At 41.3% G+C, this 27,543-nt stretch overlaps 2 protein-coding genes across 7 annotated transcripts in view; both read right to left on the reverse strand.

Moving 5' to 3' along the window:
• Nucleotides 1–609: 609 nt before the first annotated feature.
• LOC115143103 (E3 ubiquitin-protein ligase DTX3L-like) lies at nucleotides 610–17,362 on the reverse strand. 6 transcript variants are annotated; one of them, XM_029683184.2, is made up of 16 exons: nucleotides 17,243–17,362; nucleotides 16,899–16,958; nucleotides 15,217–15,407; nucleotides 12,888–12,961; nucleotides 12,708–12,797; nucleotides 11,645–11,731; nucleotides 5,966–6,103; nucleotides 5,769–5,852; nucleotides 5,437–5,565; nucleotides 4,862–4,912; nucleotides 4,559–4,687; nucleotides 4,114–4,345; nucleotides 3,681–3,853; nucleotides 2,001–3,578; nucleotides 1,640–1,857; nucleotides 610–1,525 (listed from the first exon to the last, which is right to left on the reverse strand). In XM_029683184.2, exons 4-16 carry the CDS (start codon nucleotides 12,906–12,908, stop codon nucleotides 1,456–1,458), a joined length of 3,000 nt encoding a protein of 999 aa, XP_029539044.2. In that variant the 5' UTR covers nucleotides 12,909–12,961; nucleotides 15,217–15,407; nucleotides 16,899–16,958; nucleotides 17,243–17,362; the 3' UTR covers nucleotides 610–1,455. The 6 variants fall into 6 exon arrangements, with proteins under 6 accessions (XP_029539044.2, XP_029539048.2, XP_029539043.2 ...); XM_029683188.2 differs by lacking the exon at nucleotides 15,217–15,407 and having other exon boundaries at nucleotides 5,817–5,852; XM_029683183.2 differs by lacking the exon at nucleotides 15,217–15,407.
• A 493-nt stretch (nucleotides 17,363–17,855) lies between these two features.
• Nucleotides 17,856–27,543, reverse strand: part of esyt1b (extended synaptotagmin-like protein 1b) — a 39,175-nt gene continuing 29,487 nt past the window's right edge. The window contains exons 33-52 of the mRNA XM_029683182.2: nucleotides 27,329–27,400; nucleotides 27,159–27,245; nucleotides 25,032–25,178; nucleotides 24,634–24,767; nucleotides 23,709–23,844; nucleotides 23,417–23,523; nucleotides 23,141–23,282; nucleotides 22,784–22,960; nucleotides 22,376–22,458; nucleotides 21,982–22,030; nucleotides 21,691–21,780; nucleotides 21,361–21,456; nucleotides 21,051–21,122; nucleotides 20,883–20,969; nucleotides 20,569–20,715; nucleotides 20,348–20,484; nucleotides 19,942–20,073; nucleotides 19,733–19,835; nucleotides 19,431–19,480; nucleotides 17,856–19,231 (exon numbers count right to left, since the gene is read on the reverse strand). Coding sequence (XP_029539042.2) covers nucleotides 19,204–19,231; nucleotides 19,431–19,480; nucleotides 19,733–19,835; nucleotides 19,942–20,073; nucleotides 20,348–20,484; nucleotides 20,569–20,715; nucleotides 20,883–20,969; nucleotides 21,051–21,122; nucleotides 21,361–21,456; nucleotides 21,691–21,780; nucleotides 21,982–22,030; nucleotides 22,376–22,458; nucleotides 22,784–22,960; nucleotides 23,141–23,282; nucleotides 23,417–23,523; nucleotides 23,709–23,844; nucleotides 24,634–24,767; nucleotides 25,032–25,178; nucleotides 27,159–27,245; nucleotides 27,329–27,400 — 2,076 coding nt within the window. The 3' untranslated portion in view covers nucleotides 17,856–19,203. The remainder of the gene's footprint in view (nucleotides 19,232–19,430; nucleotides 19,481–19,732; nucleotides 19,836–19,941; nucleotides 20,074–20,347; nucleotides 20,485–20,568; nucleotides 20,716–20,882; nucleotides 20,970–21,050; nucleotides 21,123–21,360; nucleotides 21,457–21,690; nucleotides 21,781–21,981; nucleotides 22,031–22,375; nucleotides 22,459–22,783; nucleotides 22,961–23,140; nucleotides 23,283–23,416; nucleotides 23,524–23,708; nucleotides 23,845–24,633; nucleotides 24,768–25,031; nucleotides 25,179–27,158; nucleotides 27,246–27,328; nucleotides 27,401–27,543) is intronic.

A 27,543-nucleotide genomic window follows, 5' to 3' on the forward strand; every position in this document is an offset into this window, starting at 1 on the left:
CTAACCCACTTGGAATGTGATGAAATAAATCAAATCTGACACAAATCTCTATTATTCTGACATCTCACAGTCTTAAAATGATCTAAAACATGGATTTTGTTTTCTAGAATTAAACTTCAGGAATTGTGAAACTGAGTTTAAATGTATTTGGCTAAGGTGTATGTAAACTTACGACTTCAACTGTATATCTCCAACCAGTAAGCACGTCAAACATTTCGGACTCTCCTAGTTCCCATTAGCACGTGAACACGGTATTGGTGCAAGTATGGTTAACTGCATAAATTGGAGTGTGTCTGAAAGTGGTGTTGCAAAAGAAGTGGGTGGATCAACAGCGATGGGTAACATCAGCGCTCCATTATTGGTTCGACGCTAAAATGCATAGCAGGTTATGAGAACGAGGTTAAGGTTTGGAATAGGGTTAGGCTTAGCTAAAATGCTACAGTTGTCAAAAATGTACTCATCGTGCAGCGCAACACTCCATTAGTACCGCAGTTTGGTCACCGTTGAACACCAGTCACTTCTCTGGTTGTTTTCATATCTAACTAGACAGGACTCGAGTTGGCATATTGTGGACGATACAACAATTAATACAAAAGTTAACCACAAAAGTGAGATCACTGTTTTATTCTCATTGCCAATCATCAAACAAAATTCAAAGCAAACTTAAACCTGAATGCTCACCCATGTCCTTCATAAGTGAGCACTGAACCAAGCTTTTCAGTTCCAGCAAGTATCTTTATCTAATGAGAGCTCACCAACTGGTAATTAATATATTGAAGTTGTTTCCACTCAATGTTACTATTCTATTGCCTGGCTCCCCAAACTCCTTGTTCCGGCCGAACGCTGTGCCACGGATGTGAGTTTCCGCAAAAAAAGTTAAACTCACCAGCGTGCGGCCGGAGCTAAAGCTGATCACTTTGTTTTGTACAACATCCCGCATTTAGACTTGACCGCAAAAAAACAATGGCAGTCCTTTCTAAGCCTGAAGTATGTAGAAAACAGCTCAGTTTGTCATTAGGCAAACTATTCTGTATAATTGTTTGATAATTCTGTCAGTGCTTTTTTATGTTTCATAGTTCTATAAATTCAATATGTATTTTTTGTCATAGCTCCACCTGTCACCCTGCATTCAAGCATCTATTATGAACTACTTGTACACCAATCAAAAGTTTCCATTTGTTTAAAAAAATAAATCTTGATCAACATGGTTCCAGACACACAGATATTCTTAAAGATTATTGTAATACATTAGTCAAAACAACTCACACTGAGGTTACAATGATATTGTAAATATGGCATATTAATCAACAAACATCTTGATTTCATAGAATACATGTCCCCTGCCTGTTTGATTAGAAAGTGTACTGTTATTATGGATCAACTATTTAAAAGGCATCTATTCTAAACAGTTTAAAATCTCAACTGAACTAGTCTGTTCTATTTTCAAGACTGTCTTCATTCAATGCCTTTGGCTTTCAGCTCACTCTTCACTCTGCTCAGGTAGTCAGGGTCAGGATAACCAAAACTGTGGAAAAACACAAAGCACACAATACAATCTTGTAAATTAATCAAATGTAAAATAATTGTCAACTGTTACAGAAGGTTAATATAATCATATCCATCGTTTTAGGTATTTTACACTTGTGCCCCTCCATCGATGTTGGTCTTGTGGTGAATGTCGTTCCATGTCACACAGTCGTCTGTCCCAGTGGTTCTGGAGGTCCCAACTGTGAAAATCAGCTTCTGGTTGAAAGCTCTCTCCAGTAACTTCAGCACTTCGTTGCCCTCCTGGTTGTCAGGGAGATAAGCTGTTCTATGGGCCCCAATGAACCCTTTTCCAGGGTTGGAATGTTTCTTCTGAAGACAGGAAAATATGTCAGTGTAGTTAAACATTTTGCTGTTAATCACCACAGTGAGGGTTAGTACAAACAATGCATGATGAGATAATTCAGTGCTGTAAATTTGTTACATTTATAATGAAAAAAATGAAAGCCTTTTACCGTCTGTTTTCCACCTGGTATATCATAGCTGATAACTATCACGCCGTAGCCATGGTATCCAGGTATGCAGTGGTAACTTTCATGTTTCACTTTCATTGTTCCCTCAGGCTGGTCTCCCTCCACCTTTCCAAACACATCCTTACACAAAGGACATGTGGGGCCTGAGAATTTCACTGCCTTCCTCAGACATTCTGTACAAAACTCATGGCTGCAGGACAACTTCCTCTTGTTGATAAATATGTCCATGCATATGGAGCAATTATCATCTTCAGGCCCTCCTGTTGCTCCTCCATCTCCGACTGCTCCCCCCATGGCTGCTCCAGTGCTGGATCTGTCGCCAGGATACTCAATCTTGTGCTTGTCTTCTTCTTTAAACATAGGCCTTTTCAGCATCATCTCTAGCTCTTTGACAGCAGGGCCCAAATGTTGCGGTAGGCCGATCAGCCTCCAGGGACCATAGTTTTCTCCTGCCCAGACACAGCGGTGTCGAGGGTGGATCTCCTCCAGCTTGTCCCCCACAGTCTTTGCATGGGTAGGGTCCAGCAGGTGGCAGCTCATCGCTGATGTCGCAACCTTCTGGTAGAGGTGCATGAGAGCTCTGATGGCGTGGCTTTCCAGAGAGACTGCCGGTGGAGTGTGTGGTGTTGTAGGTCTGGTTTTAATTTTTACCTTGCCTGGAGACTTTTCCTCCATGAAATCCACTCTAAATTTATTTTTGATTGCTGTTATTTTTTCATGAAAGGCAGATTTCATTAGATCCCAGTGAGTCTGGTCCATGGCCAGCCCATGTGAGAAAAGTGGATCTTTGATGTCCATCCCAATCATCCGTGGTGTTTTTGGAGATCTCAAAACAGGTCCTCCAGCAAATCCAGATGCTTTCTCTGTGGAGCTGTGATCCATTCCAAATGTCATTATTGTAGTCTTCACCCCAAGAGCCTTCCTGACTGCCATGATGCTCTGAGCCGGCCCAAACACAACGCAGCCATTGGCAGACACATTTAGTACCAGCCTAGTCTCCTCATTCTGGATGTTTTTCAGCGTATTCATGAGGTCTCCTGGATCCCCATGTGTCAGATGGGTGGAAATGCTGTCCAAATCAACTACATACTTCTGGAAGAGGTCACTGAACTCCTGGTGGGCTTTGGTCAGCATAACATCTCTGCCTGTTGTCTGTGTGTCCTCTATGATGGACACCTTCACTTCTGCATTGATTTTGACTCCATTTCTTTTCTCTATGTCCTCCATCTCCTTCCGGTAGGCCTGATTCAAGTACACAAAGTGGTTCAGTGGGACTGGAAAGCTCATTTCCTTCTGCACAGGTTCTTCATGGGTCTTCATTCCATTGTGAGTCATGCTTTGTGCCGCTTCTGCATTATCGTTCCAATCCGCTTCTGGCTCGGTTTCCGCTTCCCTGACGATCTTGGTAAACTCTCTGTGGAACTGGTTCACTTCATCAAAGCTCCCTTTTACAGCCAACTTGTGATCGGTGGTGTGGTAATGACGGTGAGGGCCGGCCCGTACTTCAGGTTTGTAGCCACCGATGTCAATGCTAGCACTTACAGGTATTGGGAGTTTGACCTAGAGGCGGGGGAAATAATATTTAAAAGATGTATATTATACTTTTTATATTATAGTTGATTTGAAAATGCTGTCAAATAATCACGCATTTGATTTACATACATCCTCTGGCATGTTGGATGTTGGAGGCAAGTCTTCCATTGAGCTGGGTTTACTGTTTGATTGATTCCAGGGTTTAAATGGTATAGCCCCCTGAAACCGCACAGTGGCTGATGTCTTGGCCTTGTCTTTGAAGGTCACCCACGCTTCCTTCAGCTTCAGAAGGTCCTCAACGACTTAACAGGGCAGATGAATAATAGCAGACAATCACACAATGATAATAATTAAAACTCTTAAAAATAAAAGGACAGAAATGTATTCCCAAATCCAACTTGCTAACATGGCAAAAAACCTTTGCTATAGGTTTGGGAATTTAAAACAGGGACACATTGTTTGCGTCAATGTTAGTGAAGATTATTTTCTTATAGCAGCACCTCTATGTCTTGAGCGTCTCCTCGACATTGAAATGATACAGGTATTAATGTATCCTTCTAACCTGATGGGGGATGTATCTTGACTTCGGCCAAGTATCCGTTCAGCCTTTCCACGGTGCAATCGGTTTCTTTAAAGTTATTATTCAACCATGACTGGAGACTTTTTTGAAGTATAGACTTCCATGACAATATATGTTTCCCAGGCCACAACACACTGACATAGACTGTAGCCTCATCTAAAGTGGTCTGCTTTTCCTCGGTCTCGTCCGTCTCGTCCTTTGCCTGATTCAGGTCCTGAAAAAGTTACATTTGCGTTGTTCAGGTGGCTTAGTAACTGATGAGATAAGAGGATGACGTCATGCTTTCAAGGCAGATATCAGAACCTGATTGACAGGGGCAATAGCAGAAACTGTTGTCTCCTGAGCATTGACCAGAGAGTACTACAGTAGTGTCTAAAGCTAGTTAGAAAAAGGACACATCCTTTGATCTGCTAGATAGAATCATTACCACATCCTGAGTGCTTTGGGGGTTGATGGGAGAATGTTGATCTCGCTGTGATTGTTTGTTTCTAGCAGAGCCATTATCTCCTTCAGCAGGATAATCCACACTCATCTCTTTGGAAGAGGATGACCGAGGCTAGAGAGAGTGATGTCAAATATTGTAAATGCCATAAAATATCTACCACCATTCATGCTTTAGAGATATAATTGTTGCCTTAAAGAGATATACATTTGAAAAACACAAAAAAAAGAAAACCAGTAAAGTACATTCATCAGATTTTCACAGCTAACAAAAGACAAAATTACTAACATTGCCAAAGTGTCTGGGGTCATACAGGGGTGCTTGATACAGGTCTGGGTCCTGGAAACAACAGAATATTAATATGATGTTAATCATTAGAGAGACAACTTTATGGATTTTAACATATGAAAATAGTGATTTGTCTGGTGAATGTGTGCCCTTGTTGCACAATAATCCATGTATTATACAAATATTCACAGCTTTATTATTAGCATAATAAAGAATCCCCATAGAAATATATCAGTTTAAGCTAGAGATGGGTTTTTTTCCCCCAGGCCACACTACACTGACAGACTGTAGCCTCATCTAGAGGTCCAGTGGTCTGCTTTTCCCCTCTCGTCCTTTGCCTGATTCAGGTCCTGAAAAAATTACAACATGTATTATTTTTGCGTTGTTCAGGTGGCTTAGTAACTGATAAGATAAGAGGATGACGTCATGCTTTCAAGGCAGATATCAGAACCTGATTGACAGGGGCAATAGCAGAAACTGTTGTCTCCTGAGCATTGACCAGAGAGTACTACAGTAGTGTCTAAAGCTAGTTAGAAAAATGACACATCCTTTGATCTGCTAGATAGAATCATTACCACATCCTGAGTGCTTTGGGGGTTGATGGGAGAATGTTGATCTCGCTGTGATTGTTTGTTTCTAGCAGAGCCATCATCTCCTTCAGCAGGATAATCCACACTCATCTCTTTGGAAGAGGATGAATGAGGCTAGAGAGAGTGATGTCAAATATTGTACATGTTGTAAAATATCTACCATCATTAATGCTTCAAGAGATATATTTTTAGCCTTATGGAGATATATATATATATATATTCTAAAAACACCAATAAAAAGAAAACAAGTAATGTCCTTATTTAACATGTAACGTACATTCAGAGTTTCACAGCTATCAAAAGACAAAATTACTAACATTGCCAGAGTGCCTGGAGTCATACAGGGGTGCTGAGGGATGCTTCACCTTAAAGTCATTATCTGCTTGATACAGGTCTGGGTCCTGGATTATAACATGTGGAAATATTGATTTGTCCAGTGAATGTGTGCCCTTGTTGCACATTAATATATGTATTATACAAATATTCACAGCTGTCTAAAAATAAAATGACTAACGTCATCAGAGCTTGGGATATTAACACAGGTTGCTGAAGGTGTCCCTCCTCCAAAAGTCTCAGAGAACCGATCGGCAGTCTCTCGGGCTGATGAGTCTTCTTCAGACACGTCCTCGGATACTCCTGCCTGAAGGAATAACTGAACATCAGAATGAGCGGCAATTCTAGTCCAAAAAAGGAAGCCACTTTGGACAGTCCAATAGAAAAACTTGATTATTGGTTTGATAATAATCCTGTTTTTTCAGAGATTAGTTGAGTCACAGTGTCACGAGGTCATGTAATACATACACTTCAGGTCCCTGAGGCGTAACTAAGGTTGATGTCCGCACCCCGTGGAAATTTCATTAGCATAATACAAATGCCCCCATATAAATCTGACATTTTAAACTAAACTCAGCAAATAAAGAAAAGTTCTCACTGTCAACTGTGTTTATTTTCAGCAAACTTAACATATGTTCATACAAATATTTACACAAGATTCAACATAAACTGAACAAGTTCCACAGACATGTGACAAACAGAAATGGAATAATGTGTCCTGAACAAGGGGGGTCAAAATCAAAAGTAACAGTCAGTATCTGGTGTGGCAACCAGCTGCATTAAGAACTGCAGTGAATCTCCTCCTCATGGACTGCACCAGATTTGCCAGTTCTTGCTGTGAGATGTTACCCCACTCTTCCACCAAGGCACCTGCAAGTTCCCGGATTTTCTGGCGGGAATGGCCCTAGCCCTCACCCTCCGATCCAACAGGTCCCAGGCGTGCTCAATGGGATTGAGATCAGGGCTCTTCGCTGGCCATGGCAGAACACTGACATTCCTGTCTTGCAAGAAATCACGCACAGAACGAGCAGTATGGCTGGTGGCATTGTCATGCCAGGATGAGCCTGCAGGAAGGGTACCACATGAGGGAGGAGGATGTCTTCCCTGTAACGCACAGCGTTGAGATTGCCTGCAATGACAACAAACTCAGTCCGATGATGCTGTGACACACCGCCCCAGACCATGACGGACCCTCCACCTCGATCCCGCTCCAGCGTACAGGCCTCGGTGTAACGCTCATTCCTTCGACGATAAACGCCAATCGGACCATCACCCCTGGTGAGACAAAACCGCGACTCATCACTTTTTGCCAGTCCTGTCTGGTCCAGCGACGGTTGGTTTGTGCCTATAGGCAATGTTGTTGCCGGTGATGTCTGGTGAGGACCTGCCTTACAACAGGCCTACAAGCCCTCAGTCCAGCCTCTCTCAGCCTATTGCGGACAGTCTGAGCACTGATGGAGGGATTGTGTGTTCCTGGTGTAACTCGGGCAGTTATTGTTGCCATCCTATACCGGTCCTGCAGGTGTGATGTTCGGATGTACCGATCCTGTGCAGGTATTGTTACACATGGTCTGCCACTGCGAGGATGATTAGCTGTCCGTCCTGTTTCCCATGCCTAATGCACGTTCACGCAGATGAGCAGGGACCCTGGGCATCTTTATTTTTGTGTTTTTCAGAATCAGTAGAAAGGCCTCTTTAGTGCCCTAAGTTTTCAAAACTGTGACCTGAATTTCGGAATGTTCCACAGGTGCATGTTCATTAATTGTTTATGATTAATTGAACAAGCATGGGAAACATTGTTTAAACCCTTTACAATGAAGATCTGTGAAGTTATTTGGATTTTAACTAATTATCTTTGAAAGACAGGGTCCTGAAAAAGGGACATTTCCTTTTTTTAGTGAGCTTAGGTATTTCTTTGCATTGGATGTGCCTCAATCCACCGTATCCGCCTATGTCCCACTTCCACATTTGCGGTGAATATCAAATCAAATTTTCAAACGTTATCAAATTGTATTTGTCACATGTGCCGAATACAACAGGTGTAGACCTTAGTGAAATGTTTACTTAACACTTATTTTTTCTTACAACTGCATTGTTGGTTAAGTAAAAAATTAATAAGTCAAAAAATAACATCATTAAATAGCAGCAGTAAAATAACAGTAGCGAGGCTATATACAGGGGTACCAGTACAGATTCAATGTGCGGGGGCACTGGTTAGTTGAGGTAATATGTACATGTAGGTAGAGTTAAAGTGACTATGCATAGACAATAAACAGAGAGTAGTAGCAGTATAAAAGAGGGGGGACAATGCAAATAGTCTGGGTTTCCTGTTCAATACAGGATACAATGTATCATTGTACAATTATAGTTGAAATGATTAATTATGTATACATTTATTTAAGAACCATTTATTTTAATACTATTATGTTATGAAATGTATTGGGTTCTTGGTTAAGCTGTTACTGAAAATGTACCTTGCGGGAAAGGGAGAAGGAGGGCATATATCTTTTCTGACAGATAAGAATGGTCTTTGATGTTCCATTAGTGGAGGAGAAGATGTCTTTTAGACAGATTGGAATGTTTGTTTTATGAGGGGAGTAGAAGAAGATCTCCAGACCTGAAGACACTGCGCTATTGTGTGGATCGGAGAGGGTGTGAGAAACTGATGATGTCATTTTATGTTGTCTCTTTAAAATGTACGGTTCTTTTTTATTTTTGGGCAGTACTCTCTTGAAATAAACGCTGTTACCTGAGTTTAAGACTGGGGCTCTGTCCATTCCTATAATAATAATAATAATAATAATATGGGTTTTACGATCCCATAGAATGCATTGACAGAGTACTTAATTCTGATTGGGAAATAATACAGAGGAATTTAGAATTCCACTAACAGATTATGCTGCTCACCTTCAAGGCCCTCAAGGGGATGGACCTAAATACACATGCCAACTTCTAGAGAACTATTCCCCAGCACGCACACTACGATCATCAGACTCAGCCTGGTCACACCAGCCACAAACCTGTGGAGCATGGGTGACAGGGCCTTCTGACATGAGGCCCCTCAGCTCTGGAATGCTCCACCAACACGCCAAATCAAACTTTGTCACACACGCCAAATACAACAAGTGTAGACCTTACCGTGAAATGCTTACTTACAAGCCCTTAACCAACAGTGCAGTTCAAGAAGAGTTAAGAAAATATTTACCAAATAAACTAAAGTAAAAAATTATAAAAAGTGTGTAATAGTCCAGTGGCCATTAGATTAATTGTTCAGTAGTCTTATGGCTTGGGGGTGGAAGCTGTTAAAGAAGCCTTTTGGACCTACACTTGGCTCGCCGGTGTTTGTAAGACCATGAGACATCACGAAAATCGGTCTTCTCACAAAATCGTCTGTAGCGTCCGAACGGTTTGGCCTACAAAACTATGACGACCCCTTTGAAGATGAGACTCTCACAAACACGATGGTGTTCTCCATTTTGCACTACTCCCCCACAAGCGTATTGGGACCTGTCTGTACAGCCGATCTGCTAACTTCTGTCTGTAGCGTCCAAACAGTTTGGGCTACATACTAATATGACCCCTCTGTTGGAAAGGTGAGACTCTCACGAACACCTACATGTTGTTTTGCTTTAGGATGTCCACAAGCCTCACAAGACTCATCTGAAGGTCCCCCAGTACCAGTTGAACAAAAAATGAATGGAAGTACACTACCGGTCAAAAGTTAACACCTAACACCTTCAAAAGGTTTTTCTTTATTTATACTATTTTCTACATTGTTTTGATGTCTTCACTGTTATTCTACAATGAGATAACACATATGGAATCATGTAGTAACCAAAGTGTTAAACAAATCAAAATAGATTTTACATTTGAGACCAAGATATCATTTACAACTGCGACCTGGCAAAGCAGTGCAACAAAAACAACAGAGTTACATGTGGGATAAACAAACGTACAGACAATAACACAGTAGAAACATCTATATACAGTGTGTGCAAATGTAGTAAGATTAGGGAGGTAAAGGCAATAAATAGGCCATAGTGGCAAAATAATTACAATTTGGCATTAACACGAGTGATAGATGTGCAAGTAGAGATACTGGTGTGCAAAAGTAAATAATATGGGGATGAGGTAGTAGGGTGGGCGAGCTTCATGAGGTAGTCACCTGAAATGGGGGGGGGGGGGGGTACACAGAAGTCCTATTTGGTAAAAGACCAAGTCCATATTATGGCAAGAACAGCTCAAATAAGCAAAGAGAAATGACAGTCCATCATTCCTTTAAGACATGAAGGTCAGTCAATCGGGAACATTTCTAAAACGTTGAAAGTTTCTTCAAGTGCAGTCGCAAAAACCATCAAACGCTACGATGAAACGGGCTCTCATGAGGACCGCCACAGGAATGGAAGACCCAGAGTTACCTCTGCTGTAGAGGATAAGTTCATTAGTTACCAGCCTCAGAAATTGCAGCCCAAATAAATGATTCACAGAGTTCAAGTAACAGACATCTCAACACATCAACTGTTCAAAGGAGACCGCGTGAATCAGGCCTTCATGGTCAAATTGCTGCAAAGAAACCACTACTAAAGGACACCAATAAAAAGGAGAGACTTTCTTGGACCAAGAAACAAAAGCAATGGACATTAGACCAGTGGAAATTTGTCCTTTGGTCTGGAGTCCAAATTGGAGATGTTTTGTTCCATCCGCAGTGTCTTTGTGAGATGTGGTGTGGGTGAACGAATGATCTCCACATGTGTATTTCCCACCGTAAAGCATGGAGGAGGTGGTGTTATGGTGTGGGGGTGCTTTGCAGGTGACACTGTGTTTTATTTAGAACTCAAGGCACACTTAAACAGCATGGCTACCACAGCATTCTGCAGCGATACGCCATCCCATCTGGTTTGGGCGTAGTGGGACTATCATTTGGTTTTCAACAGGAAATTGACCCAACACATCTCCACCAAGAAGGAGAGTGATGGAGTGCTGCATCAGATGACCTGGCCATCACGATCCCCCAACCAAATTGAGATGGTTTGGGATGAGTCGGAACACAGAGTGAAGGAAAAGCAGCCAACAAGTGCTCAGTATATGTGGGAACTCCTTCAAGACTGTTGGAAAAGCATTCCAGGTGATGCTGGTTGAGAGAATGCCAGAAGTGTGCACAGCTGTCATCAAGGTAAAGGGTGAGTATTTTATGAATCTCAAATATATTTTGATTTGTTTAACACTTCTTTGGTTACTACATGATTCCATATGTGTTCTCATTATTTTGATGTCTTCACTGTTATTCTACAATGTAGAAAATAATATAAAGAAATAAAAACTCTTGAATGTGTTGAAGGTGTTCAAAAACTTTTGACCGGTAGTGTATATATGGAGACATAAATACGGGGTTAAATACATGTCAAGAAAAATAACAAAATGTTCCCCCCCAGGTTAGACAGGGGCTTAGACTGTTTAGTGCCAAAAATAAGGGGTTAAATACATATATTTAAAAAATGTTTCCTAGTCTTTCTTATATCCCTCAGATACAGGACAGACACATCAGAACAAACTTCCTTTAGATTTTCTTTATGGGACTATCTGGTCCATGCAGTGAATCTGTTATTCAATCCGTTTGTGTGGGCTAATAAATTTCGATACTTCAAGGGGTCTGAAAATTCTAAATCAAATAGCAAAATTAGCCTTGGTATGACCTTTTTTTTAAAGATCCTATAGCTTAGTAAACCCCCATCCACCCTCCCCCGGCTTAGACAGGGCTTAGATTTACGGGTTAAATGACACTGTTTAAGGCTCTCAAAAGATACTGAGCAACAGTAAGCGGTGCTAGTATACCACAATAGAGTCCTATAAAGATCCTTACCTTGTAAGTAAAAGCACTTTGAGAAACACTAGACCGTTGAGGCTGTGACTGTATCACTGGTACAGGGCCACTGGATGTTCCTGTGGGCTGGGAGAGACAGTGGAGAGCACTTTTATTTACCATCATAAACCTGTGCCTTCACAAAGTTATAGTTCTTATTATATTGTTGAATTCTCTCTTAGTGGCTCTGAACTGAAGTCTTAGGACAAGGCTCGGGACGCACTCTATTCCTCCATTGAGGATGCTTTTTAGTCCAGTAGTAGGCGAAGGCCGGGATTCAGCCGATCCCTCATTGTCGGCATTGCAAAACCAGCCGCAAATCAGTTGTTTATGTCAAATGGTTGTTATATTTCAGTCTTCTGCAATGTATATAAAGTGAAATATTGGGATGCAAACTCAAAATTGAATACATTTCAACTCTATATCTGACATGGTACAGGTGTCTTATTTTTTTTTTAAAGCCCATAACCATGTGTATGAGGTGTATACTTTTGTTTCAAAGTAGATTTGTTTAAGACTACCAAGAAACACTGGGTGACCCTGATTTAGCTCACTGCAGTTAAAGGTTAAAGGCAACAATAACTGCATTCAAGAGATCACATTCACGGTAAACGCTCCACATGTCGGCTCAATAGCAAACTTCCTTTAAATAGTGCATAAATAGTGCATGGTCGACACACCGCAAATGGATAGAATCCAAGCCTAAGGCCTATATTCAATCAGTTCCAGCGCTAACCCACAATAACTGACAACTACATAGCCGTTTCATTGCTTTTGTGTCGAACGTGTAACTGCATTGGAGAAGCTGTCAAATCGATGAACGGTTGTGCCTCCTCAACATGTGGTTAATGCAATAGCCTACATTTCCACATTCTAAATAGAAGTAGCCTACGCCGAGACAAAAGTGTTTAGTCATAATAATTAGAGCACAAGAACATTGTAGGCCTTTATGAAATACTGTTAGTTGATGTTAACCCTAAATACCCAAATTAAAGTCACCGGTTTTAATAATGTCACACCTGCGTAACATATGCTACCCCTGGTCCCATCCTTTGATACCTACCACATGAATCTGTATTTGCGAAAGGTCATGGGGCCGTTGCTGTTCTGGTCCAGAGACTTCATGGTTTATGTTAATCTCTGTAGGTGATGTCTTGAAAGAAATAATGATTGTTACGTTCTCCTCTTCTGTTAGGATAAAAATGTTCCATGATCTAGCCACAATACAAGTGCATATACTTACTTCTATGTCCTCGTCTGACATGTTCAGTCGCTGTGCTTACACCACTCAATATGTCACTTTCACTTCAGCCAGTCCTAAACACCAAAGGTTTAGCATTTTAATTGCCCATTTGAACACAATGCACATCAGGCTGGTATGTGAAAAACTACCATGTGTGTGAAATTAGAAGTAAAATGTTCATTGTATTATCATAAAGTATAGAAAAGGCAATTGCTTTCGCTGGCTATTAGGGGACACTTGGTTGGTTCTCACTTTTCTATTACTCTTGTTCTTGTGTTTCTCAGCATGTCTTAAGCCCCGTTTATACCCGGTTCTGACAGGCATCCTTTGTCCTGATCTTGTCCACATTCTGATTGTGTCCACATTTCCAGACAGGTGTAGATGATTAAAATACACATTGTGGTCTGATTGTGATCAGATCTTCCTGACCACCTTCGGATGTAGTCAGGAACGGATTGTCTCTGGATATATTACAAGTATAGAGGATTCTTTAAATCATTATCCCACCTTCTAAAATCATTGACAGGTGACCCCATTGACTTATGACATCAATGTGTCTTAAAATAAATCAACATTTTGAAAGAATAGCGGTCAAATAATTTGCATACAGGAAAGGACCAGGAAATGTGGTCACGACGAGGACACAAATAAAATACATTTTAATAACATGTAGACACTATTTCTGAAGATGTGGGCACGATCAGAATGTGGATATCAGGGCAAAGGACACATGTTAGCTGCAGGTATAAACTAGGCTTTGGACTCCTTTAAAGCGGCAAGCAGTAGTTAAAGCAATTTCCCCACCCCTGTTCTGGTAAAAATCTGAGGGATGGAGCTGTAGAAATATAACCATTCTCAGATGTATAAACAGAGCTATGGATGCAAGGACTGACCATCCATGATATCAAAATTATAGTTGAAACCATGTTTTAAGGTTTGTTTACATTTACATTGTTTACAGACATTGGAGTAAAACAAGCTTATATATTTGGGGTTCTGATGGGGTACCACAGTTGATACAAGCTCACGAGGCATTTATTTAGAAGTTATATTCTTCAAGGCGCATGAGAAAAAGGAGAGCCACCGGAGAAGAATCAAGGGGACCAAGTGCTTCGACATCCGGGCGAATGACTTGGTTTGGAAGAAGGGCGAAAGGAAGGTGAGCCCCGGGAAAGCTTGGTGCTCCTAGCTGGGGTCACCATCAGTTAAGGTGAATATAAAAATCTCATAACTATTTGCATTTGCCGCCTCGTGGTGGGCGGCATCGCCATGCTGTCAATAGTACCCAACACTGGCCCAAGGGTTCCTCAAAATAGTCAATCTCAAGACTAACCACTGGGTCACGTTAAGTAACCGCTACTTCCAGTGTACGAAAGACTATTGAGAATAAATATTAGTTCATCCTGGGAGAGCTGTAACTCCGCCCAATGGTGATGTGGAGCAGGGCATGCTGGGCAATCTCTGAGTAGAAGGAAATAACTAGAGAAAGTACACAAGCCGTGATGAGTTCCAGCCATCTCCTGTGATTACCTCTAGTTAGCATTCTTTGTTTTAGCCAAGGCCCGTGTGCGTCCTTCAGAAATGTGAGTTCATATTTCTTACAATACATGTGTTATGGACGCACTCCGTTGTTATGCTAATTAGCGTAGTCTTATGCCCTGTGGTTATATACTGATTGTGGGTATTTTGTTAGCAATGAGCCTTGTGGATGCATTATACATTCAAGTTCATGCAGTAGTGTGAGGATGATGGTGCTGTGTAGTTGCACTCCTCTGATCATTCCTTAGTGAAGTCACAGCCATTTTGTTAGGTTGTATTGCCCTGTGCAGCAGATAAGATATAAATAATATGGCTACAATTGGTTATGTAATTGGAGGTTGTATTAAGCTTATACCTGCCATTTACTATTGTATTTAATTTCCCCCCCCTTTCAGAACCACACAAACTCTTAGTTAACACATTTGTTAAGCCAAACACTGTGCTGTGCTGTTACTGCGCTGTGAATCAGCATCTTTAAACAACCTCAACTGGAATCATACCGGTCTGTCATCTGTGCTCTTACAAGCACCTGGGAGAGAACACAGTGCTAAGTAAAACCTAACCCTAAATAATATACAGTCCACCAAGTCCTCAACTACCTCCAGGTAGGTACTGTTAAGGTATATGACTCCAGTGGTCATGACACCACCCTGGAGTTTCTCTCACAACTCATCTCTTTATCTTTTCGAGGGATCATCCCTGACCTTATCCTTTCTTTTCTGTCTGCCATTAACATTACTGCATGTCTAATCAAACATTTCAATGATTCAATAACTGTATTTTTACATACCTGATAATCCTTTAACCTGTGTGTTTGCTTGTTTACGTCTGTCTCCTACCCTTTACTCTGCTCCTGTTCTCCAGGACCTAGGGGTTCTGCCTAACACCCAGACATGGATCCAGCTGATGTCCTTCAGTACCAACCACCCCCCAACTTTTCATTACATCAGCCCACTGTTATTGTCAAGTTGTCATTATCTCCTAAGAAAGAGCATTGACAACTATCATACAGGGCACATAATGTGAGATGCACAGATTAGCTAAAAACAGTAGCACTGCAACCACTCAGAACAAAGACGGCAGCAGCACCTGGACTTTGCAGTTTCCCTCTTCGAGTCCACCTTCCAAGACGGACTACGTGATGAAAACAAGTGACAAGCAGAACCTCCCATCCACACAATACCCACCACCTCTATTCCACACATCGGAAATCAGTATTTCAGTCTGATTGCCATGTGAGTGTACAAAAAAATCTGACACACATCCACCCAAAAAATTAAGTTTATGTATTTAAATCTAAAATATTGCCAGATTGGTTTTCACAGCTGTTTCATAAGGTGTTAATTATTGTAAATTGTATTTGTTAGTTCAACATTGTTGTATCATAGGACATACAATAGATATATTCAACCACAAGAGTGTACTAATGAGCTGAGTTTTTTTAAATCATAAGAGGACTAATATTATTTCAGTGTAGCTAAGGGAAGGCCTGTTTAAAATGAAAAACATGCCAGCAAGACAAGCCAGTGTACAATCAAATGTATTTGCATATGAATGGAGTGGAATGTGGATGTCTTTGTGATCTGTAAGGTAAGTAACAATTCAGTTGACCGTTTTATGTGTGGATTAATTGTCAGAGTAGAGGACCTTGTGCATTTCAGGTAAAATAACAACTCAATGTTTATATCCCAGGACAAATTAGCTAGCAACAGCAAGCTAGCTAAATAGGACAAATTAGCTAGCTAAATTGCCATAAAGGTTTAATGCTTTTCGACCTGTCCCCAAATTAATGTAATTGCTTGTTTGTTTTGATATTTAAACCTGTGTGTCGTGATCGCGTTTGGTGTGGTGGGACAAAATAATTTATTCACGATGGCGCACACGCGCAGCCGGTTTGGGTTCCATGTAACACATAACACACAGCTGTCTGTGCGGGTCGCTACAATAGAACATACATGCAAACTAACTACATCTACATGACGTGAACGAGCCGGCAGTTTGACGACTTAGGGAGAAAAAAAAACTTGTCTCCATTGACAGTACATGTTAATACATAGTGGTATTTTATGGCGCTAGGAAGACGTTAGGTGACTTCATGAGAGGTATCAGTAGCTTCACGAGTATTATTTATGACCTTCATCACCCCCCATACACTCCAGTCAAATAGGGATACTCTGCTTTACACACACCTCGAATGCAATGTTGATACAAATAAGATTGTGTATTGTCTATTGCATTAAAACAAATATGGGATCAACTCAATGTTTTATGTAGCCTGCTTTACTGCCCAAATACAGAAAATAGTATCACTTTCGTTTTACACAGAATTGATCATCTTTGCATATCGATTAAAATGAATCCACAAAATTCTAGTAAACAGTTGCTTTCGTGATAGGCTGGTAAAAGTTCTAGAACCACATACAACCCTAAAAGAAAATATATACAATTTAGGTGCGATTAAAGTTTACTTACAAGTGCGCACTGCGTGGCGTTCTCACTCAAATGTCTTGCAACATATTTTGACACCTGGGGCTGTACAAGAAAACGAAAATGAAAGTCTGCCAGCTAACGTTACTGCTGACTACTGTAGCTAGCAAGTTGGCTAACTGACTAGAGCTAGCAGGCTACTGGCTATAATCATGATAGCCAGTGGAATTAGTCCCTCATGGTAACTAACGTTAGCTAGTGAAAGTAAATCACGTTAGTCCCTCAACCTGCTACAAACTTTCTACGTTACTTTCTGTAGCTAGATCTTCTGTCTGGCTGGTGCCTATTGATATTGTTTGTGTGTGTGGGTTCAGACGTAGAAATCTCACCTTTCTGCAGCAGGTACCTCTGGGCTGGGGACTTCGTTTTGTAGCAGGTTGAGAGATTAAGGTTAATTTACTTCCACTAGCTAGCTACTAAACACAGCCATTAATGCACCGTGAATATTATATTAGGGGGCGTGTACTTCCAGGTATGAACAAAACATTTAAAAAATGGGCTATGTCTTTTCGTTTGTTTTGTTTCTGTTACTCGATGCACAATTTGGAAACTATAAACGAGAAAACGAGTTGATATCCAGTTTTAGATTTCAAAAGGAAAAAGTATTTTAAAAACGATGTATTTCCTCGTTTGGTCTTGCCGAAATGAAAGGAAATAGGAATGATCCAAAATTACAAGGAGCGACTCAAATAACGTTGATGGATATGGCCACTTCTGTTGTTTGAAAAATAGTGTGCTGTTTGAAAAATAGTGTGCTTGCTGCATTTATAATAGTTTAATGTATACCACACGGAGTAATATGGCATTTTAATCCGTTTGCAGAATCATTTTGGTTCAATTTTGAACCCCACTAATAGGTTTGTAGGACTTGAGGACTAGTTTCTGTACCACAGGAGATTGATCTCGTAAGGTGCAAAAAGTGTTTGACTGCCACGATGCACACTGATTGTATTACCATCTTTATTTTTTCAAAGGAATTTTCATTTTGGCAAAGTTAAGGGACAATATATGCACAACTGTAATGCGTTAAAAAATCTGCTGCAATAAAACAAAAATACACAAATGTAAAACACATCAAAGCAGTATAGTAACACAAGGGCAAGTAAAATGTTTTAAAAGTTTAAACAAAAAGATATGTAACAAAATGGAATGGAGCATAACAAACACTATGACAATGAAATGGCAGATAAATAGTTTGAAAGGAATAACTGTTAACACTCCATTTAACACATTTAAACCCCACTGGTCAGTATCTGTAATGTGTATTATCAGAGTGACTTTGGCTATTGGGTGCATTTCACATGGATAATATATGGATGACAGTACTGTATATATCATTGTTATATACTATAGTGGTAGTCTCTGTTTAATAACATAAGGCAAAGTAAGGTAACATAAAAGCAATGCTCTTTTAGTAAGGGAGGTTCCTGACTAGACACTGAGTAAAGGCGTGTGGGTTAAGGTGTATTGTGTATCTGACTACATGAGACTGAATATGCAAGGACCCATACTGTATCTAAGTCCATAATACTGTACTTTCAATCTTACATATTCCTCATTATCCTTCTATTAATATTAACATGCTTAACAACCCACAACAAATAACATTCCATAATATATTATGGAATTCCCTGATATATCTTCCAAATCATGTTTGTTACTTTGGTATTATCAAATACCGAACTGATACTGTATCCTGACAACGCATTTTGCTGGTCCCTATTCACTTCCTGTTTAAGGAAAGAGTTTCTTTACCTTGATAACATGAACTCCTTCCTCACTGGCAAGATAAATGCATATAACTATCATTCATCAGTACATTAACCTTCAACGTACACAACCTTCAAACGATCTTCAAATAACCCTAACAAGTTGGTAATATACATTTAAAAAGTAACTTTCATAAGCAGGTATAACCCTCATCAGTTCTTAAAAGTATGCAGGTATAACCCTTAACCTTCTTAAAGTATATACACATTTTGACCTTCATAACTATTACATCATAACTATTAATACTAGGTATAAACTTCAGATCAAACTGTCTAATACTGACTTTCTGGTCCAATCCAGATTGTCTGACGTATTGAGTTGCCCTGTCTTTAGTGATAATATTGATATGTGAATATATAGAGATAGACATGAACAGGCAGACAAGTGACGAGAGGTGAAAGGACAGAGCAGGCTGCAGCAGTGGTAAAGGTAGGTGGGGGAAGGCATCAGCGTGAGTTAGGCTGTACAGGTTCACTTTAAACCTGTGGTATAACAGGTATGGCAGCTGCAAACAGATCCACTATTCAGCCTCCTCTTTCAAGTCAAACCTGTGGGAGGGTTAAAGTAAAGTAAAAGTGGTTTAATGAATTAACCCATCATTTTGTATGGCTACCACTCCAACGAGAAGACACACACATAATAACAGCGTCAAGGTCAGTGTATTATGGCTAAATTGTCAGTCAACCACCTTCGTTAGCGCAATCAATCAATTCGTTAATTGCTACCTGTTTTATGGCTACTACTCACCATTCTGTGACACCAGAGGCCAGGTCAATCTGAGCCAGCTCTATGTGCACCTGAAAGAAGAAGTTTGATAAGAACAAATATTACTATACACAGCATTCAAAACAAGTTCCATTTGCATAATACTAACATGATATTGCATGGGTGGAACAGAAGCATGAGTCATAATTTGCACCAGGTGAGAAAAAAAAAAAACAATGTTCAGACACCCATGTTTACTCCAAAGCTACCCAGCTGATACAGTTTAGTATGATGAGTAAAATATAGCAATAAAAGAAGATGCTGTAATCCAAGCCCAGGCTGACCTGTCCAATGATATCGCTGCTCCTGAAGGACGCTGAGCTGTTCTTCACCGACACACTCAGATGCCTGCGCCTGGCCTCCTCCACAGACAGATCAAATTCAAACCTACAGAGGGGGCAGGGACAATACTTTTACACTCTGCCGCCATTTAACACAGATAGGTTCAAATGACTCAGTTGGCAGTGAGACACACACACATAACACCTCACACCTCTCGTTATATTCTGGGTTCAGGTCTCTCTTCTTGACGCTTGTCTTCTTCTTGGTGGCCTTGGTTTTGTCTGGCAGCAGCATGAGGGAGATGTAGGTGTCTAGGCCATCCTTACTGGAGGACTGGAGATCCCTATACAGAAACACACAACATATAACATGATCCATGGCCTTAAAAACCAGTGTGGTCAAATGGTAAAGTAAGAGAAAGAGGTACAGTATGAGGAATTTGTTGAAAATAGGGATATCATTACATGAATGGACCCTTTCTTTAGCAGTGAGATCAAAGCTAGGCTATATGTAGGGGGCAGTAGTGTTTGCAGACCATCATGTGACCTGACAATGACAAACTCTGTGCTCTTGCTATATGAAAAGAGTTGAGTTGATGCAGACACTCAGATGCAGACCTGCAGGCATGGACTGCAATGGTGAGTTTCTTCTCCTTTGAGGCATAGGAAAGAGACAGCTTCACCTGCCCACAGTTTCCTGCAGCGCACGGCAGTGTCCCTTGACCTATCAGCTCCACCATTTTAGAGTCCAGAATCTGTTAAAAGATACACTTTGTAAGTAATAATTTCAACAGTAACAATAGAGGATACAGAAGTGTGTGTGCGTGTCTGTGTTTTACCTTAAGCTCAGCCCTCAGTAGAATCTGACTGTCAGGTGAGGCCCCATCTAGATGCAGCCACTGATCCAGGACCAGATCTGGTTCTGACAGCAGCTCTCTGATTGGTACCACCAGAGAACCCATCGCCTGATCCCAAGCACTGGAGAGCTACATGTAGAGATAGAGAGAGACGGAGACACCCTTAAGTGACTGACCTGCTGCTGACCTGAACAAAATGTCCACATTAATGGACAATAAAGAAATTGTATATTGTTGTAAATGAGTAACGCAAGAGAAAGCAAAGTGCTTGCAATGACACTCAAACAACCACCCACCTTCACTATGAGCATCTCTTCTTTGGGGTCACGAACCAGGAAGTAGAAAGCCTCGTCCCACTGGGGGGAGTGGGTGCGATCACACACCTTAAGAGAGATAGGGAAAAGAGACGTTAGTTGGTCAATCTAAGACAAATTACAAGCGTGATATTGTAAGCTGAGTCTCACCTTGGTTCTGTAGGTTGTCTTCCCCAGAACTAGCTCAGCTCCAGCCTTTGGCTCCTTCCCACTCTTCTTTAACTAGAAACACAGATAAAGGTCACTCTAGGTCAATTAGTGACATAACTGATAAGGGAAAAAAATGGATAATGTAAGACTATTATGGTGAGATAATGTATCAGCAATGAAACAACACAAGAGAAAATAACCAAGTGAAGCATCACAGTTTATCACAAACATCAGATGACAGTAGGCCATCAAGATCATGGCAACATGTCAACAGAATCCCATCAGAGGTAAAAGGTCAAAGGTGACTCACAGGCAGTGAGTGGGCTCTGTCCATATAGACAAAGAGGAGAGCAGTAGAGGGAACAGCCTTGTTCTGGTAGGACTGGAGAGACTGCAGCTGCAGCACCTGGAGGTTGGGGAGGAAAGAGTTACATTGAGACATCTCGTGATACTAATGCTGTGCTCTGTTATGCCACATAGCATTAGTTATGGAATGTGAATCAACTGCTTTCTGCAATTAGAAAAACTTTCTTGGAGTGACTGACAGGACAGGGAGGAAAGAGATTGCTGAACTGAAATCATAGTGAAAGAGATAGGAGATGAGAGAGACAGAAGAAACTGAGAAAGGAGTTGGACTGACCTGATCCAGTCTGTCTGGTTGTGATACTGTAGGTACCCACTCCAGTACCAGATGTACACGACCTGACTTCACTTCATTCAGAGTGTACCACTGGAACACAGAAATATACGCTTTAGACTGTGTACAAATCTAGCACAATCAGTAGAGGTAGAATGTAAAGCTAGACTGTGACAACAGTAATAACCTCACAATCAAAACTTTTATTACAAGTGATAAAAGGGCCACAGGACAGAGGAATTAAATAAATTCCAAACTCTGTCCTGACTTCCTGTATAAAGACTCTTGACTCACCTGGTCTGTGTACTGGGACCTGATGACATCACTCAGCCTGATCATGAACCTGCACACAAAAAAAAACAAAAAAGTTTTGGCAACTTTTTGGCATTAGATTCTTGTGACTTTTTTATATAGATCTGTTTGATACGTAATAGTAGACAAGTAGAAAACTTTGCAAAGCCGTCTACCATAAGGCCAAAGTGTATAAAGACAGTACCTCTTATCTTGTGTGCATCCCAAATAGCATTCTGTTTCCTCACTTGGTGCACTATTTTTGACCAGGGCTCATAGGGCTCTGGTCAAAAGTAGTGAACTATAAAGGGAATAGGGTGCCATTTGGGACATATCCCTTGAATATCAATAACAGGTTACTGATTAAACAGTGTATAGTTGTCCAGTTAGAACACACCTGCCCAGGAAGTCATCAGAGTCCATGTCTTTATCATACAGCTCTACCTGGATCTCCTCTCTAGCCTGGGGGGTCAGCACAGTCTGGGAAACACACATCAGGGAAAATCAATAACAACAAAACTAAACACAAATAATACTATTACATGATAATAAGGAAGAAAATGTACAAAGGTCACAAACTTCTAGTGGTCTCAGATACATTTTTACGACAAAACCCTTCATAATAATCCACGAGTGGAGACACTGCAGCTCATACAAACGATCTCTACTCTAAACTCTAAAATGTATAGCTTTTACTTTTTAAGGCACCGCACAATACATTTTACTGCTCATTTAAATGTGCACAATGTCTAACACCCTGTCCTAGAGAGATGAGCTTTCCTAAAAACTCCAACTCCCTCCATACCTCATACATCTCGTTCCAGATAGGGTTGAGGTTCTCCTTGATCACATGACTCTTAAACTTGACCCCTCCGATGTTGATCTTGACGTAGGGGTCACTCTTGCCCTTCTTCAGGCCCCCCATCAGTTTATCCATGGCAACCAGCTCCTTGGCCTCCAATAGGTGGATTCTCATCACCCCCTACAGGACAAACAACATAACCCCAGTGACACTCAAGCACGTTTTGAAGGCATCCTAGTATTCTCAGAATATGAAATATTATAGTCTTTTTGATACATTTTTGGTTTAATCCTTTACATTTTGGTTCAAACTATTGGTCTAAGCAATATATTTGTGTTGTCCCTTCAGTGAAGCACCCACCTCTGTGCCAAAGCTGGGGTTAGGTGTTGTGTGAGGAGGGCGGGTTTCAAGGACGACATCAGGCATGGCCTCAGCTTTCTCAGGTACAGACACAGAGGGAAGGCTAAACACTGTAGCTCTGGCAATGTCTTCTATACCAGACCTGAGTATACACACACAGGAACACAACACACACACACACAGCATGTTTATAGTTGCTTCACCACACTGAAGATTGTCTATGCAGAGTCAGAGTACATGAAAAGCTCTCTGCATGCGTTGTTGAATGGAGCTCACCCTGCTGTTGGCCTCTGCCAGGGTTCTTGCTCCTCAGTGTCTGCTGTGACTGACTGTTGGGTGATGGTGATAGGTTCCTCCACCTCACTGTCTTCTGGCTCCTCTATCTGTCGGTCAAAAACACACGTCAATACTTTCACCTGCAGCTATAAAGTTGTAGTCGGTCATGCAATTCATATCAAAATCAAACAGAATCTATCTTGTTAATACATAAACTCTTGGTTTCAATAAAAACACATCCACAGAATGCATCTTGAAACCCATATACAGACATCCACATCCAGGATCTCACCTCAGTATCAAAGCTGGGATCAGGGCTGGTGTGTGTGGGGAGTGTCTCAGGAGGGCTGGGGTCTTCTTTGGCAGCCTCAAAGACCTCTTCTTCTTCCGGTTCTGAGACAGCGGGTTGGCTGGAGACTGCAACAGACCTGAGAATACACACAAAGAGACACAGATGTTGAAGAGTTTTATAATTTACATACACTTTATTAGGGTTGTCACGGTACCAGTATCACAAACATACGATACCTGATTTTCCGTGGCAAAAAGGAAAACACAAAGCAGATTCAACTCTTTGGTCCTTTAAAAAACCTGCTGTATGTAATATATTGTGTGCAATAAAAAAACATGTCATTCTGGGGGACAACATTGTCACGACTCCTACCGAAGGTGGCTCTCCTTCCTGTTCGGGTGGCGCTCGGCGGTCGTCGTCACCGGCCTACTAGCTGCAACTGATCCCTTTTCCCCTTTCTGTTTATTGGTTTCACCAGTTTGTGTTTTAGGCTGATTAGTCGGGCTTTATTTACCAGTAGGCCCGCCTGCTCTTTGTGCGGGATTGTTTTGTTTAACTTGTGTGCACGTCTATGGGTTACGTGTTTCCCATTTCGTGGGTTTTGCTGGACTGTTTAAAGTCCCCGTGTTTGGGGCATTTGTTTTGTGGTGCGCCCTGTGTTTCGTGGGGTTGGCTCATGTTCGCCGTTTTGTGCATTAAATATAGCACTACCCTGAACTCTCTGCTTCCTGCGCCTGACTTCTCACCCACTACACCCTGTACATTACAAACATGAGGCTGCTTGTTTTCTTCAGGAAATGTTGTCCGCTTCATGTTTTGTCCCTTGCCACATGAAAACCCTACACTGTACACATTTGCATTTGCAATCAACTTATAATTACAATTCAACAATTTGAATACTGGGAGGGGCCAAGACAAAACTCACTCCTCAGATGGCACCTCATTGTGTTGTTTCTCCTCATTGGTCGCAGTAACTTGCTCCTCACTGTATCTCCCAAGAGTAATAGTTTCTGGACCTTGTGGTAGCCCAACACCCTCAGTCATCTTTGAGTTCAGGATCTGTGAACGAAAACATGCAGCTAATTACTTACCAATAGCTTTAAGATTAGACTGCTAGGTGCAGGAAAAGTACATAACATGTCCCAGGGTTATGTGTTTAATTCCCACGGGGACCAAAAATATATGCACTCACTAGTGTAAGTCGCTCTGGATAAGAGCGTCTGCTAAATTACATAAATGCACTTTGTGTACTATATGGCACATTTTGTTCCTCACATTGATAGTTGATGTTTGTGAGTGCGAGTATGAGTGTGCGTGTCTCACCTTGAGTTCAGCCCTCAGTAGAATCTGACTGTCAGGTGAGGCTCCATCCAGACTCAGCCACTGATCCAGGACCAGATCTGGTTTTGACAGCAGTTCTCTGATTGGTACCACCAGAGAACCTATCGCCTGATCCCAAGCACTGGAGAGCTAGAGAAAGATAAATACAGAGTGAATTAGAAAGGAAAAGAGAAAAAGGTAGAATGGGAGATTTGTATGGATGAATTGCATTTAACAGTGACTGTGCAAGCTGTTTACAGTGGGGTTATGGTTCGGTTTGGTTTCTGTACAGCGGGGCAATTAAATGCCATTCACAATGTTCCCAGGATTGACTGTTGTGACAGGATTGTTATGTTGGGCATTATGGGAGGTGGAAATTTACCAGACGTAAATACCAGTTGGACGCATTCATGTGATTTGAACAATTGGCTAACTGCCAACAAGCTACGTCAACTATAAACTAAGAGTACAGCTATTAGGCTTGAAAACAAATTATAAAGTTAAAAAAACACAATGGCTTTTTATGAATAATGTTTTGTTGTTGCATTTAACTCCCGAAAATGCTGATATATAGAGGCATTTCCTTAGTAGGTACCATCAGAGGTCACCATGTGGGACAAGTGGGTGCTCAGAACTATAGATGAGTTTCCCACTAAATTAGAAGTTGGAGGGCCATTCAAGAGGATTTTTCCCAGTCGTATGTGGTAAAATTCTACATCCTACTTGGTTACGAACGCACCAAGACACTGCCTCCTTTAGTACCAGATGCGCACATGCGACTCTCGTATCTCCCACTCTGGTGTAATATGATAGGCTGTCACTGTGAAGTAAGCGCAACACAGGGTGCATTGGCCAATTCATTAAAAACTTCGGCTTTGGCTTGCTTATATAGAGCGGGTACTACCTGTTTGCTGAGGGAAGTTCGTAACGTGGCTCGAGCACTTTCACGAGGTGCTGAAACCCCCTATTCTCAACCACAGAGAAGGGGTGTGTCACGACTTCCGCCGAAGTTGGTCCCTCTCCTTTTCCGGGTGGCGTTCGGCGTCAAAGTCACCGACCTTCTAGCCATCGCTGATCCACTTTTCATTTTCCATTGGTTTTGTCTTGTCTTCCATCACACCTGGTTCCAATTCCATCAATTACATGTTGTGTATTCAACCCTCTGTTCCCCCCCATGTCCTTGTGGGTAATTGTTTTCTTGTAGTGCTTGTGCAACGGTATGCTGGTGTTTACCGGGTTTTGTTTGACCCATTTATTGTATTGTTCTGTTGATGTGGTTTGTGGATATTAAACGAAACCGTTGTAAATCAGTTTTCGCTCTCCTGCGCCTGACTTCTCTTCCGCCAGTACGCACCTCACTACAGGGTGCTATAAACCAAATACTGGAAAAATATATATAAATATAGCCTACCTATCGCTCTTGTAATTTCTTTGGCCAGGTCAGAATCAGCTGCCAAGGGCTGCTTGAATGCAGAGGGGAGACAATGTTGTGTTGTTGTGTCTTTGCCTTTCCACCTTGCTCGGGCTCCGGTATACTCGGGCGATGTCAGCGTAAATGTGTCAACATATTTGAGTTGTTGGCAGCTGCATAAGCTATTCTCGTTGAGCGTGGCGACATACTGTTAATCTTTTATCCACAACACTCTGTCCATCGTCGTTGTAATCTACTGAGAATCCAAAATGTTCCCAACCTGGAGATTTAAATGATGGAGGAATCCTCCAATTCTGGTTAATCGATCCCACCACTCGCCATCATACAGAACTAGTTCCCGGCTGCGCTTCACAAAAGGACAATTTGAAATGCGGCCGTTAAGATTTTAATTTTGATTACAACGTGTACATAAGCTCTAGTTATTTTAACGGAATAGCCTGAAATGTTTTATCAGCTCAGATGTACTCAAGAGGAATAGGCCTACAACGCAAAGTATATAGGCTTAGTGTTTTTATTTTGCCAATATATTTGTATTTATTTATTCCTTCGGGTTCACAATGCAGACCGAACTAAGGTCCCTTTACCGAACGGTTCGGTACGAATATGTGTACCGTTACACCCCTAGTGAGTGACATTATGTTTAGATTAAACATTATCCATGTTTAGCAACTCCATCCTGAAGCAGACTGAACTCTCACCTTCACTATGAGTATCTCCTCTCTGGGGTCACGAACCAGGAAGTAGAAAGCCTCATCCCACTGGGGGGAATTGGTGCGATCGCACACCTTCAGAGAGACAAATAAGTTCACATTCAAGGCAGATCCTGTTACAAGTCAAACATCTCAGCTCTACATCTACTGTATCTCACCTTGGTTCTGTAGGTTGTCTTCCCCAGAACTAGCTCAGCTCCAGCCTTTGGCTCCTTCCCACTCTTCTTAAACTACAAAAACCATAGAGATCAAACAATACAACAGTCATAACAAAAAAGTATTGAGACACGAGACAAAATAAAAAAGAAACACCTGTGCTTAACCCATATTACAGCTGTAAAAGACAACAGACCCAATGACAACAAACCAATGC

Source organism: Oncorhynchus nerka, linkage group LG15 (assembly GCF_034236695.1).
Source record: "Oncorhynchus nerka isolate Pitt River linkage group LG15, Oner_Uvic_2.0, whole genome shotgun sequence".
NCBI classification, from domain to species: Eukaryota; Metazoa; Chordata; class Actinopteri; order Salmoniformes; family Salmonidae; genus Oncorhynchus; species Oncorhynchus nerka.